Source organism: Ictidomys tridecemlineatus, chromosome 2, assembly GCF_052094955.1.
Source record: "Ictidomys tridecemlineatus isolate mIctTri1 chromosome 2, mIctTri1.hap1, whole genome shotgun sequence".
In the NCBI taxonomy this organism is placed as follows: domain Eukaryota; kingdom Metazoa; phylum Chordata; class Mammalia; order Rodentia; family Sciuridae; genus Ictidomys; species Ictidomys tridecemlineatus.
Window position 1 is genome coordinate 42,602,004 of NC_135478.1, and position 15,279 is coordinate 42,617,282.

At 38.9% G+C, this 15,279-nt stretch overlaps 1 protein-coding gene across 22 annotated transcripts in view; it reads right to left on the bottom strand.

The window, feature by feature from the left end:
* Positions 1 to 15,279, bottom strand: part of Oxnad1 (oxidoreductase NAD binding domain containing 1) — a 106,072-nt gene that overhangs the window by 74,155 nt on the left and 16,638 nt on the right. For 20 of the 22 annotated variants that reach the window (XR_013434424.1, XR_013434422.1, XR_013434421.1 and 17 more), the window contains exon 5: positions 8,026 to 8,132. The exons of 1 other annotated variant lie outside the window; for it this stretch is intronic. Coding sequence is in view for 10 of the 21 variants with exons in the window: in XM_078038318.1 (XP_077894444.1) it covers positions 8,026 to 8,132 (107 nt within the window). In the remaining 11 variants the exon portion in view is untranslated. Of the gene's footprint in view, positions 1 to 8,025; positions 8,133 to 10,671; positions 10,762 to 15,279 lie in introns of all 22 variants that reach the window. One more of the 22 variants, XM_013361814.4, reaches the window with a different exon arrangement.

Genomic DNA, 15,279 nt, shown 5'->3' on the forward strand with positions numbered 1-15,279 from the left:
CCAAACATTTAAAGAATACTAACCTTTCACAAACTCTTCCAAAAATAGAATATTTTCCAATACATTTTGTGAAGCTATTAGTATTACCCTGATGCTAATCAAAAATACTGCAATAAAACTACAGACCAATATCCCTTCTGAATAAAGAAACCAAACCAAAAAAAAAAACCTTTTTTTTTTTTTAAATCCCATGAATACAAGGTTGATTTAATTTTTGAAAACAATGTAATACAACTTAGTAGAATAAGGTACAAACCCCACATGATTATCTTACTAGATACAGGAAAGGCATGTGATAAAATGCAACATTCTTTCACAATAAAAACACTCAAGATATCAGGAATAAATGAGAACTTCCTCAAACTTAAAAAGGGCACCTACAAAACACCCATGGCTAACCTTATATTTAATTATGAAAGGCTGAAAATTTCCTCCCTATAGGAACGAAACAAGGATATTTACTCCTACCATTTCTACTCAATACTGCACTAGAGGTTCTAGCCAAAGTAAGTAAAAGAAAATATGAGACATTCAGATTGGAGAGGGTGTCATCTCATACATAGAAAACCCAAAAGAATTCACTAAAAAGATTAATAATTATTAAACAACTGCAAATTAGGTTGCTATATTTCAGTATATAAAAAAACATTTCCATACACTAGCAGTGAACTATCCAAATGTGAAATATTAAAAAAATCCATTTGTAATAGCACTTAAAAAAAAAACAAAATTGGTAATAAATTTAACAAAGACTTGAAAACTATAAAATGTTGAAAAAATTAAAGATTTAAATAAATGGAAAGCTATTCCATGTTCATGGATTAGAAGATTTAATATTGCTAAGATGGCAATACATCTCAAATTTATCTACAGATTCAACGCAATAACCTTACCAAGCCCCCACCTAGTTTCTTTGCTGAAACTGACAATTTAAAAAAATTCAAATGGAAATTCAAGAACCCAGAATCATTAAAACAATCCTGGAAAAGGATAAATTTAAATGACTCAGACCTCATGATTTTAAAAGTTACCACAAAGTTAGAGTAATGAAGACATAGTGGTACTGGTTGGTGTAACCAGTTCCAGATATGAAGATCAATAGAAAAGAATTAAGAATACAGAAATAAACCCTTAAATTTATGGTTTGGTTGGTTTTTTGTTTGTTTTTTGGGGTACTAGGGACTGAACTCAAGGGCACTCAATCACTGAGCCACATCCCCAGTCCTATTTTGTACTTTATTTAGAGACAGGGTCTCACTGAGTTGCCTAGTGCCTCACTCTTGCTGAGGCTGGCTTTGAACTTTCGATCTTCCTGCCTCAGCCTCCCAAGCCGCTGGGATTATAGGCATGAGCCATTGCACCTGGCCAGTCAATTCATTTTTGACAAAGGTGCCAAGATAAATCAATGGAAAAAGAATAGTTTATTCAGCAAATGGTACTGGGACAACTGGATATCTATATGCAAAAAATAAAATAAAATACATCTGTCTCATACACACATAAAAATGGAGCACAGACTTAAATATTTAAGAGCCAAAATCATAAACTCCTAGAAGAAAATCCAGGAGTAGATTTCACAGCATTAGTTTCCTAGATATGACACCAAACCACAAGGGTAAATCCAAATAGAGAAATTAGACTTCATAAAAGTTAACAACTTTGTGCTACAAATATGATCAAGAAAGTTAAAAGACGGCCCACAGAATGTGAGAAAAATTTTTAATACATCTATTAAGGGATCTGTATTCAAATTATATAAGGAACTCCTCTAACTTGGTAATAAAGAAAACCCAAATTTTAAAATGAGCAAAGGGTTTTAACTAACATTTCTTCAAAAACAATATTAAAAATGCTAGTAAGCACGTGAAATGATGTTAAACATCATTAGTCATTAGGAAAATGTAAATCAAATCCACAATGATCTACCACTTCATATAAAATAAATGGCCATAATCCAAAGGACAGAAAACAGCAAGTTTCAGTGAGAGTTTAGAGAAATCGGAACCCTGATACAAAGCTAGTAGGAATGTCAAATGGCATATCCTTTAGGAAACATTTTGGCAATGCATGAAAATGTTAAGAGTTACCATATGGCCTAACAATTTCACTCAGGTTTACACTAAAGGGAAAGGGAAGTATATGTCCATTTAGAAACTTGTACACCAATGCCACAGCAGCATTATCCACAATAGCCCCCAAATGGAAACACCAAATGGAAACAATCTTTAAGTGTTGATTAACTGATGAATGGATAAACAAAATATTCATACAATGAAATGAAGTACTGCTATATGCTACAACATAGTTGAACCGTGAAATCATGTTAAGTGAAAGAAGCCAGGCAAAGGAGTCACAAAAAGATCACATAATCTGCCAGGCACAGTGGCGCATGCCTCCCATGCCAGCAGCCTGGGAAGCTGAGGCAGGAGGATCACAAGTTCAAAGCCAACCTCAACAAAATTCAAGGCGCTAAGCAACTCAGTGAGACCCTATCTCTAAATAAAATACAAAATAGGGCTGGAGATGTGACTCAGTGGTTAAGTGACCCCGAGTTCAATCCCCAGTACACCCCCCACCAAAAAAAAAAATAAATGGAATCATAGATTATGTGATATCAGTGTCCGGTGAGACAAAGTAGATCCATGGTTATCTAAGGGGGCAGGAATAGGGAAATGAATGGCAATTGGTACTGGGTTTCTTTGTGGGATAATGAAAATGTCCTAAAATTTGATTAGGTTGATAAACAACTGAATATACTAAAACTCAGTGAATTGTACTCTTTATATAAAATTTAATGTATAAAATTCACTTATCTCAAAAAATGCTTTTTAAAGAAGTACAACAAGGAAGGAAGCACAAAAACACTTCTGCTGGTATTTGCCAAACTTAAATAGGCTGATGTGGCTTTGTGTCATGGCTTGTTTCTCCTTTTCTTCTAACCACATCTTACAGCCTAGAACACTTAGAATTATTGGAAGCTCAAAACTCCTATGCCACAGAAACCCTTTTTGGTGCAGATTATAGGAAATGCAACAAATCTTGTAAAAAGGACAGAAAAATGTATTAGGACCCAGCACCAAGAAAAATTCTCAACCCCATGTCTAGGAAGATTTAACACCCATTCTAGGTATTTCTCTGCCATCAAGAACAGAAAGTATCCCATTTCCATTTGTTTTCTTACACACAGCTTATGTGAAAAGCATAAGAGGCTTTCTATCAGTTTGGTCTATGACCTTAAAATATATTTTACTCTAATCTACAGCCTTAGACATTTGTTTATTTCTGATAGTTTGAAAAAAACAAAAACAAAAAATAAACCAGCTCTATTCAGGCACAGTGGTGCACGTCTGTAATCCCAGTGGCTCAGGAGGCTGAGGCAGAAGGCTCACAAATTCAAAGCCAGCCTCAGCAACTTAATGAAGCCCTAAGCAACTTGGTGAAACCTTGTCTTTAAAAAATAAAAAAGCAGGGCATGTGGCTCAATGGTAAAGCACTGCTGGGTTCAATCCCCAGTACCCTCCTCCCACCCCATCCCCAAAAATGGCTCAAGATTGGAAGTGCTCCAGGAAGGGCCATCTTACCTACTTCTACCTATTTTCACTTGACTTTTCTCTGTGAATACTTTAACTTCCCTTTCATTTTGGGCAATATAAAAACTATAAACACTATAGTTCCCATTTGTTAATGTGTGCTATATGCTATCGGAGAGGAAGTACATAGTGTCTATACTATATCCATATATACAAATAAACAAATAGCTACTTTTGCTGCTTCATCTCCTGAACTACAGCACCCTCTGCTGCTCAATGGTGATAAATTCCTTTTCCTTAGATTACTAAAAAGGATTGATCCCTTTCACCTTTGGAAAGCTACCTTCGGAGAAGAAAACAACTCCTAAATTAAAAGGTACAAAAAATTCAAATTATATTAGAAGTCCCATATTAATGTATTTAAGAAAATATGCACAGTACATATTTCATAAAACACCTGTCCATGAAAGAATTAAACTTTAAACACAAACCTTTAAAAAAACACCCTTTGTAGGATTAATCACTCTAGGAACATGAGCAGAGGCATCTACTATGTATAAGCAGAACTGAGAAAAGGGATCCAGGTGTGTAGTAAAGCAACACATTTGTGTCCAACTTTGACAAAGCAGGCAGCTAAGTCCTATCCACAGAGGTGATCCCAGTGCTCAGCACACAGGGCATGCCAACCATAGTCAAATGATGATATTTATGAGATCCCAAACTCTAGTCTTCTGCTACAGCACTCAGAGCTCCTCACCCACCTGCCTACCACAGACAGCACTGCAATGGGAGGTACAGAAACTAAGGGTATCTTGGTTCCTGCCCTCAACAAATTCATTCTAATGGGAAAGAAATCACAAAAATACAAGTAAGTGGGCTTTGATAAAATATTAAGGTAGGGAGACAGATCAGAGAAGGGGTAGTCAATACCACCAGGAGTGAAGGAATTGAGAGAAGAAGCCACTTAAACTGAGTCTTAGAACAAGTCAACAGAGGACAGAGGCTAGATAAAGAGCCAGGGAATGCACTTTCTTTGTGTAGTTGTGTGAAATTCAGCACTGCTGCATGCAGTTGTGTAGTTTGTATGCTGTCAACAACACAGTGACCCTACTCAAGGGTGGGGTAGTGGTCCCCAAAGTTGCTTTCTATCAAAGAAATTTATATCAGAACCAAAAGTCTTTTTGCTGCAAATATGCTTTGGCCTTGCTTCCTCTTGGGCATCCTCCTTTAGACAGCCTAGAAAGGACTCATCACTGACAGTACCATCAGTAACGTCATTTGGCAGTGTGCACTCATTCACCTTCTGACTTGGCCCGCAGTTCTATAGGCAGAACCAACATCTTCCCTGCAGGAGAACTGGCCAAGTAACTAAGAATTGGAATCTGACCCCCTGGGTTTCACCAGCACAGATAATCTAGCTGACTTGGTCAAATACTAATTATTATGGTTTGAATATAACATGTCGTTCAAAAAGCTCATGTTTGGCAGTGCGGAAATGTTCAGAGGTAGAATGATTAGGAGAGCTATAACCTCAATGGTGAATTAATTCATCTGATGGATTGATAATCTGAATGGATTATTGTGTGGTAACTATAGGCAGACGGGACATTGCTGGAGGAACTGACATTGGGAATGTACCCTTTGAGATTATACCTTGTCCCTGGCTCCTAGAGTGAACAGTCACAGTCTCAGTCACTCTCTCTCTTGCTCTATTTGTTTCCTGCCTTTCATAAACTGAGCAGCTTTCCTCTGCCATGCCTTTCCACCACAACATTCTGCTTCACCTTGAGCCCAGAGCAACGAAGCTGGCCGACTATGGATTGAAACCTTTGAAACCGTTGTTCTTATCAGGTATTTTAGTTATAGTGATGATGAGCTGACTAGCATACAAAAAATACCAAACTAATGAAGTTAATATTAGCCACTGTGCAAAAACACTTAGTATCCCAAACAGGAATACTATTGCTCCCTATTTAAAGATGTGAAAACCAAAGCCCAGAGAAATGTGGAAAAGGCCCACATCAGACCTAGCAGGTAGGTAGTCTTCAATATGAACTGGGCAGTCTCAAGAACATGAGGCCATGATGCCTCCCTCTGGGGATGGATCCCATCCTCAGCAGTGCAGCCATTGAAGAAGGCAGCAAGTGGAACAGGGCAATCAAGATCTTGCATGAGGACTGTTAGTGCCACACTTCAGCCCTGAGAGGGAGTGTCAATTTTTCCACAAATAGGAAAGAGCAATGACAAGGTCAAGAGCAGGACTCACCAAGAAGGTACTTGCTAATAAGCAAGCTGTCAACCTACTGGTAAGTGGAGTCCAAGAGCTGTAGCCCTGGCTCATAGGAAAGATATTTTTGAAATGGTTTCTCCTTTTGGCCTTTCTCTCTGGGTTGACTTGCTAGAACACAGTGCAGTGTAGGTAAAGTCCCCTTAGATTTCTCTCTGCTATGTGCTGAAGAAATCTACATGGGGATGTGTAGCCAGAGCTCAAATTGGTCATGGACAACATTCATTTAAAGTTACTCCTGGAACCTCATTCTGAGAGTTTGGCAGGTGTCAGGAGCTGTCACTCAAAAATTCAGAGACGTGGGACAATGGCCCAATCTCTCATCCCAGAGATAATCCCAACAGCAATCCTCTTCACCTCAAGCAGCTCTCCACTCTGATCACCACTGGCTGGGAGGCAGCAACATCCTAACTCCTCTCACTAATCCTTGCCTTCTCCAAAATGCCACATGGAGGTTACTACTAACCTGTTCATCTAAGAAAACCCTAGAACACAAACCAATCCTAGCAACAGCAAAGAACAGGTGGACAACACCAATTTATGTAAAATGGTCATTGTGTAATCATAAAGTCAAATACCAAAAAGAATTCATAACCCCAGATATATAATAAATCAACAGTAAGGGTGAAGTCTTTTAAAAGGGGAGGGTTTGAAGGCTAGACCCACAGCTGGGAGGAAAAGGGTCACTGCCAATCAACCAGTGATCACTATCCCCTGTGTGACTTCTGAAGCAAAAGTCTGAGACACACACTAAAACCAGTTCTAATGTCAGTGACCAAATCCATTCATTGGAATGGAAAACCGACCCTGAATAATTTTCTCTTTGGAATCACAATGAGACCCCATTTCTATATATATGGTTAGGGAATGATGACATTTTTCTTATCAGAGAACTGCAGTCTGCAAGAGCTAATGCACTTGCAGGCACACCATGGTGGAGCATTATAACCAAGGCTCAGGCTTTTTCTACCCAGGAGACTAGAGTCAGAGTCTTGGAATAATTCAGAGTTGAAGGCATAGAGACAATGCTGTGCACAGGACACAAACACTTCCACAGAAAGGAAATATGGAAAAACAGATCATTACAATTAAAGTTTTCACTTTTCAACGTAATAACTGCTAAACCATTTTTGAAGGGTAAATATGTTGCCCACCCCCAAAACTGCCAAAACGGATTTAATATGTATCACCGAACATGTGCAAAGATTGCAGTAAATTGCTTCACAAACGCAAATTATTGCAATCAGCATCTTGTTTTCTAGTTCTAAATTCAAAGGCAAACTATTAACACAAGACTGCTAACTCTTGCTATTATCACACTTGCTATTATCACACATCCTCCTCCTAACAAAACCACATCTCCAGATGGACTGCCAAAATTAGTCAAGTGACTCCTAAGAAATACTATGGAGATTGACATACCAGAAAACTCATTTAGAAATGAATGCTTTATTTAAATAAAGGACACACACACACCCAAACACACCTTTCCTAGGGAAATACAAGTTGCTTTATTTACAATTCAACTTGAATTGCAGCTCAGTGAGGCCATTCCAAGGAACAGTGGGACAGCTGGCCTGCTAGCTTGTCAGCATACTGATTAGTCCTCAGAGTGGAATGGAACAGACTTAAGATTTGTGTGTGAGCTGGGCCTGACTGGGGAATCCTGTGAGTAAATTAAGCAAAATATTTAAACTTAACCCAGGCAAGGTATGAGTAACACAGGAATTCAGTCAAGAGGATGGTTAGTCCTATAACATAACTGGTTATTCTTTTCAGACTGCTTGGTCAACTCTGTATTAGACATTAAAAAAAGACTTTTAGAAATGTACAAATCCCCAACAACACAAAACTCAAGCAGATTAGATGACTGCAGTGTATTCTATTAGGATGCATTCCTGAGAACATAATACTCAGAGCTGTCAATTCCATGGACTAGAACTAGCTTCTTTGTTTGAAACTGGAAAACTCAAAGCGGTTTCCATTATATGATTGAGAGACAGGGCCACAGGGTCAAAACTGAAGTGGGCTCAAGCCAAGAAAAGAATCAGATTCTCCATACCAGAAAAGGCACACCATGAACAGAAACAGCCTAGAATTCCTCTGTGGGAATGGGAACAGCTAGCCACAGAAGTTGAAAAGATAATCCCTTCAATCTGATGACACCTTCTTAAATATACACCCTTGAAAAAAAGAAAAGCCACTTACCACTGGCCAGCTTTAAAGGAAAAGTCTTTATCTGCAACAAGCAAGCGGAGGCTCTTCACTGAAGGCGACTCACTGACAGCTCCACACACCTTAGCCGCTGCCACCACCTATGGCCAGAGATAAGCTGTGGCTTAGATTAGCGTGTACACAGCCTAACAGGCAACCAGGAACTTTCTGAGAACTAAGATTTTTTGAAATCTACAAAGACACTGCTTTCGAAAATCATTCAACCAGGTAAAGTATACTTTGCTTTGGGTTTGTCTGCCATCAAGTGAATAAATCTTAAATAACTTCTTTTTTAAAGACATACTATAATATTAATCTTATTCTACCTACCCCCAAAAAATCATCTTTTAGTGTGATTGTTTAACCAGCATTTGTCTAATGAGTATATGTCACATGCCATGCACAAGAGCACTGGGGATCAGAACCCATAAACAACCCTGCCTAACCTCTAAATGCTCCATTACAACTGCACAAAATGAGGCCCACTGTTGCTCTGCAATGTGTAGAGTCCATGATGAACTAATTTCAGAAATTAAAGGCGAGCACTAAACATTCTTCTCTTTTCTAAGCAATTTTACAGAGTAACTGTGTGTTAAACCTTAATGGAAAAACTGGGTCTATACTCATTTTTTTTGTTTAGTTCTTCTAATTTATATATTATATTTTACAAAATATACACATTTTAAGACCTTAAAAACAACAAGTGCAACAGAAAGAGCCCTTCCCTGCAATTAGCTCGAGTTTCTGGTTTCCAGAAACTAGTTAAAACTGACCAGCTAAAGAACTATGCAACCCTCAACTTCAAAATATCTGTATTTGCTCATTCTTCATTCCATTTTGTATTTCTTTTTTTTTTTCTCTTCCTCCTCTAAACATGCAATATCTTCAAAAGATAAAGAAACACAATAAGACTCTTTCTTCAACCTCCTATTTGGGTTCAACTCCACTTGTGGCAGCAAATCAAAGCAGCAGCAGTTGACCAAATGCAATCTCCTCCTTGGAAGGCAACCTTCACAGTTCCATCAAAGGGTGCTCTGGAAAACCATCAAGGTCAATGAACCTCCCACCCTAATTCTAATTCATTTTGGCCCTTTTCTACAATAGGTCTACCAGGTCTAATCAAACCATCAGTGAGAGATCATTTTAAAAAATCCAATTTTCATGTTGGATGGTCATCTCTCTCGCCACCTCTAAATATCTCCTAAAATATCTTCTTTCTCCTGAAAAATTCCTTGCCTCTCTTTTTCTGTATCATTGATGATCCTTTCTTCCTTGTCACTTGGAGACCAAGTCATGGTGATTTGATTTTCCATGACTGCCCCTCTACTAGCACTCACCTCTACTAGCACAATCTAGTCCCACCTACCCCTCTGAAATACTGCTCTATCAGCAAACATCAGTCCTTTCCATCACATTCAATTTCCCTCTAGTACCATCTTGTTTCATCAGACATGATATCAAATGCCACTGGCTTGTCCTAAGCATTCAGCAACAAAAGCAACAACAGAATATGACTCTTAACAGAAGGAACTCTGTAGTTACACTGCTTGGTATTTAATCCAATACCAAGTGCAGCTGTGCGACTGAGCAGCTTATAGTAACACCTATGCCTCACAGTGTTACTGTGAGGACTAAATAAGATAATACATGCAAAAGCCCTAATAAGTACTTAATGCAGGTGGGCAGTGTTAAGTATTCTAATGATAATGTGTGAATATTTGCTTATATTATATATTATGCTTTATTAATATATGTGCCACTGCACATTCCCAAGGGGACCACTCACTTGGATGACAACTGTGCAGTGTAGTGGGCTTGTACTACACTTACATCCTATCAATTATTTTGCAAGTGCAAACTTATATGCCATACTGTCTTTAAGATATTTTAGAAATCTTGTCTTCCATCCATTCCTTCCTCTACTGAGATGATTGGTTGTTCTTCACCCTACAGAAACTCCCCTTTTCCTTGATGTTTCTTAACCACAGGTAATCAGGCTTCTGTTTTCTTGTAACTTCCTCCCAGGTTAGTCAAGGTCTTCCTGCAAAAGCACAATGTTCAGTCTCAGTTCCAACCCTCCCTGATCTCTCTGAATCTAGTACTTTCCATCCTGAAACATGTTCCTTGCCTGGGCTAGCTGACAGTGAACTCTTTAGGTCACTCCTGCCTCTCTGACCTGGTCCCCCTCCATTTTTATTTCTACTCCACACTTCAGTGGGAGCCTTCCCTAAAGGGCCTCACTCCTCTCCCTCTCCCACCTCCAGGCTGAGGCCCTCAGCAATCCCCAGGTCCTGCCAAACCCCTGCTGACTTCTCATCACCACTTTTCTGCCAATTCTAGGATCACATCTATACCCTCCAGGGTAACAATAGTCAATACCTGAGGAACCTTTACCTTGGATATATACCAGATGCTGTTAAATGTTTTATGCACATTCAGTTGATATGAATAATCATACTGTATCTCAAGAGACAATGTTGTTATCCTTCACCTTACAATGAGAAAACTGAAAGGTTCAATACTTGTTCAAGATCACTTAGCTAGGAACTGCTGAGTCAACATTCAAACCCATGTCAGTTGGCCCTTAATCAACTGGCAGCACTATCCCAACAGTATACTCAAGAACAGAATTAAATTCACCATATTCTTTGCTCAGTTCCAGACACCAGAATCTTGTGCTTAGAATGGGGATGCAGAGGTGGAGAAGGTTTCCACGGCACTCACGGAGCCCTGAAAAACCATACAGGATTTCAATTCTGGATCCCTCTTGGACTTGACATGGTCAAATCTATTTTCAAATGATATATAAACTTTGACTCTAGCATTCTGTCCCTAACACAAATAAGCTCCATGAATTCATTTCATCTTTTCTTTCCCCTGCCCAACCCTTCTGTCATAGCTGATAACTTCTTTCTTTTCACTTTAATTGCTATCTTGGCTTCCTTCTTGTGTTTCTCAAAGCAGCCAATTGGTGAATATGGATAAAATTCCAAATCAAGCTATTCCCCAGCTCAAAATTCACAAAGGTGCCGGGGTGTAGCTCAGTGGTACAGCACTTGTCCAGCACAGAAAAAACAAAAACCCAAAAACCTCCAACGGCTCTACCACACAACTAAACAAAAAACTGAAACTAAAAGGCCTAGGAACTCGTAACAGTTTAAGTTCCTTGAGCTCCTCCTTCAAAGGCACCTGACATCTGTTCACCTCCAAAACTCTTCCCGAGTTACTCACAGCATATACCACACCGAGTTCCATCAAGTCCTATCCACCCCTGCATGTCCTGCACAAATACTCTCCCCTTCCCTGAGGTCTTCCTTTTACACTCCACCTTCTCAATCCTCTCCCTACCAATACAATGTATTGCCTATCTTACTGTATTTAGCACATACTAAATTATAAATACTGATGAACATGTCTTTTCATCACAGATCACCAGCCTCCTGAATTAGGTACCGAATAGAATACATCTCTAAATCACCTCCTTAGATCAAACCCAGGGCCCAACATGTAGTAAGGCTCAGGAAATATCTGCAGAATGAAAGAAAATTTAAAAGTCCCTTAAAATTTGTTTCCAAAACAAAGATTGGAAGAAATTCAGGAGCATTTTGTTGCTTAAAAAGGGGTAGCTGGGCTAGGGATGTAGCTCAGTGGTACAGCACATGTGTTAGGCCCTGGGTTCAATCCCTAGCATGACAAGAAAAATAAAAAGGGTGGCAGGAAGGGGGTCAACACTACAGAGAATCCAGATTCATGTGGAAGAGGGCAAGGTCTGTATCAGAAGAACTGGTATCTTCCTCTGTTGCTACACATTCTAAGTATCTAATTTCAAAGACAAGTAATGAGAATTATCACAAGTCTCTGTTCCTTCCCTTTTATGTTTATGAAAAAGAAATGTTATTTCAAAGATATTTTCTTTCAGCTTAATAATTTGTAAAAACATAGCCAAGAGCTAGATTATTTCATTTCTAACAGCTTAACTGGCATCTGATGGATTCACAAAATGAGATATGCGTAAGCTTTAAACACATCCACAAGAGCCACCTGGTGGCAAGGAAGACTGTTATCCTGAATGTTAGCTGTGATACGTAAGAATGCTCCACAATAAAATGATAGACTATGTGAAATGAAATCACTAATCATTTCTCAACATCCAAAATTTAATGAAGGTACAAAAGCTACACTGATTAAGGGATAGTTTCATTTAGATAGTGTCTAAGACCAAAACTCTTCCCAGATGCATTACATCCTTTGGTATTAATATGAACAGTGATGTACATAATGCTATTCATCTTAATAATCTGAACAAAACTGTCATGATTGAAATACAAAATGCCTTGCACAATTCATGATCTTAAGACATGTCTCCCTCTCACAACTGTATTTTGTTTAATACAAATATATAATACACACACAAGTATTTCTAAAACTGAGGATTAAAAACATTAATGAAATCTTTTCAAAGGCCACATATTCATTCTGAAGTTAGTTCATACAATTAGGATCTGTAATTGTGGCTCTTGTTATACACCACCCTTTTGCTTCTATTGAATAAGTAAAATATAATGGAGAAACTGTTTTAACATTGGTATTTGCTCTTATACTTAATGGATCGAAGGATATCACAACTAAAACCTCAACTAGCCATGTCCTAAGTTAAAACACATGGCAGGAAATGAAGTTTTCCATAAAATAACATTTAGACTCTTCTACTGTTCAATAAAATAACAACACATTTGCCAACTTTCACTGTTACACATTTTTAATGCTGACCGAGTCGGCATCTAAAAGGAAATTCCATCACATTTATTTTTTAAAAGTTGGTTTTATGGAGGATATTTTGATGTTACTGCTCATGCAGAAGTCTCTGTACAGGAAACAGGTCTTTGGAAACCTGATTGCCTTCCCCTGTTCACTCCTGTTTAGCTGTTTTCTAGCTTAAATATTTAGAAACTTAAAACAAAGTTGGAGTTCAGAAAATTTCAGAATTGAGGGAAACTAATTATTGAGAACAGACATTATTTAAATGGTGGCAGAATACCAATCTGATTCGTAGGACCCTGATTAAAAGGCAATTTTACTCAAGTGACTTACTCACAAAAACCACAAAATTCTCCATGTTGTAGTTCTTAAGTGGCTTATGTTAGTCAACATTATGCCCTAGCATGAAGGGTAAATGGCCTTACTTCTCCAGAGGCTAACCTATCCACCTCGCCTCGCCTCATCTCTGCCTTCCTGAACCTTCACTCCAGCAACCAGCCACTCTTCTGCATCACCCTCTTGGCTCTCCCCCAGACTACAAGTAAGCTCTAGCATCTCCCATCTCAGACATCAACAGCAGCAGGAAACACAGAGATGAAAGCTACTATGTGCCAGGCACTTCACATATTCAATTTTCACAACAACTCTGGAAGTAAGCTCTTATTATCCCCACTTTACAGAGGCACAAACTGAGGTCCTAAAGCCAGTGAGCGGCAAAGATCTGAATCCAGGAACTTGTTTTGCCGTTTCTCAAACCTAACAAAGAAAAACAAGTCTTTCACCCAGCTATCACTCCATTTCTCTGCTCCCATTCATCAAAACCCTTCAAGAGTTATATATGTTTCTGTCTCCACCTTCTTAACTCCCATTCTCTCCCCAATGCAAACCAGCCATGCTCTCACTCTCAACAGTGTACTAAGGCCAGTCATTCTGACCACTCACTCCCCATTCTGGCAAATCGGGTGATGACCTTCCAGCAGAACTTAGCAGAGCTGAGCACTCCCTCCTTAAAACACTGTCCTGGCTTCAACAACACTGCTGATTTCCCTCCTGCCTGGCTTCCCCCTCCTCCATCAACTTTGCTGGTCCTTGCTATTTTCTGTGGCCTCTAATTACTGATATAGCCAATGCTGAGTCCTAGGCCCTCTTCCTCTCTATATGGCTTAGACTATTTCCAGCGGTGAACTCCAAATTCATATATACAAATGCCTATTTGAGTTTCCATTTCAAAATTGACATTCAATACATAACCATTTTTTCCTCCCAAATGTTCTCCCTTGTTATGAAAACTTTTAAACATATATAGAAGCAGTAAAAATAGTATAATGCACCTCCATGAACTAATGGCCCAGAATCAATAGTTATGAACTGATAAAAAAAACTCTGTTAATCTTATGTCATTTGTAACTCCACCTGCTTCTCCCCACCCCACATTATACCCAAACTGAGCTCCTTCCCTTCTCCAAACATGTTGTTCTCCATTATGTGAATATTTGCCACCATCGTCACATTATCTCCCCAGATTATTCAAGTCCCAAAACCTAGAAATCACCTTGGTTTCTCCTTCTCTAACAGCCACCCACCCCCTGTGTGAATCCCACTGGCTGTATCTCTCCTGCTCTCCAACCTACCACTACCACCACCAGCATCTCTCCTGAGATTATGTCAATAGCTTCCATCCTGGCGTCAAAGCCCAATAAAAACCCAACACTCAACCAAGCTAATAAATTACTCTTTAACAATGAAATAAAATTCTTTCTCGATTAACACCTTCTACTGTGCTCAGAATAAAATCCCAAGTCTCTATCCAAGCCCACAGTGATTTGTAGATAGGTCCTGCATACCTCTTCTCCTCTCATATACCTACTCTGCTCTGAACTTGCCTAGCTTATTCCTGCCTCAAAACTGTGGCATCTGCCAGGAATGCTATGCACATGGCTGGCTCTTTTCCTTCTTCAAGTCTCAGCTAAAATGTTAAGCACAGATTTAAAATGGTAACTCTGCTCTAGGCCACTCTTGCCTCCCATAATCCTGTTTTATTTCCTTCATAGTGTATATCACGTAACATTCTTTGGGATATTCACACCACAACAAAGCTCCTCTAACAGCAAGGACCTTGGCTGCCTCATGCACTATTATAACCCTAGTACCCTGAACAGTGCTGGGCATATGTCAGGCACTCAATACATGTTGGCTGAATTTAAAATAAAAATTCATTTTACTTGATTAGGTCCCTTAGGGAAAAGAGTCTTACCTCTTAAATTTGCTTCATTTACTGTACAAAAATGTGTCAGTGAAAAGCACTGCCACTACATTTTAGAGACTTCCCAGTTTGGGACATAAGCAGCAGTAGTTCAGGCAAATTTTGCTTTCCATAGCTTCTATTTGTAAAGAACGATAGACTATATAAGCACTATCAGTTCATCTCAAGATGAATATTACCACCATTCCTGCTTCAGAAAGTGACTCATCAGGCAGTACAGGTAATCA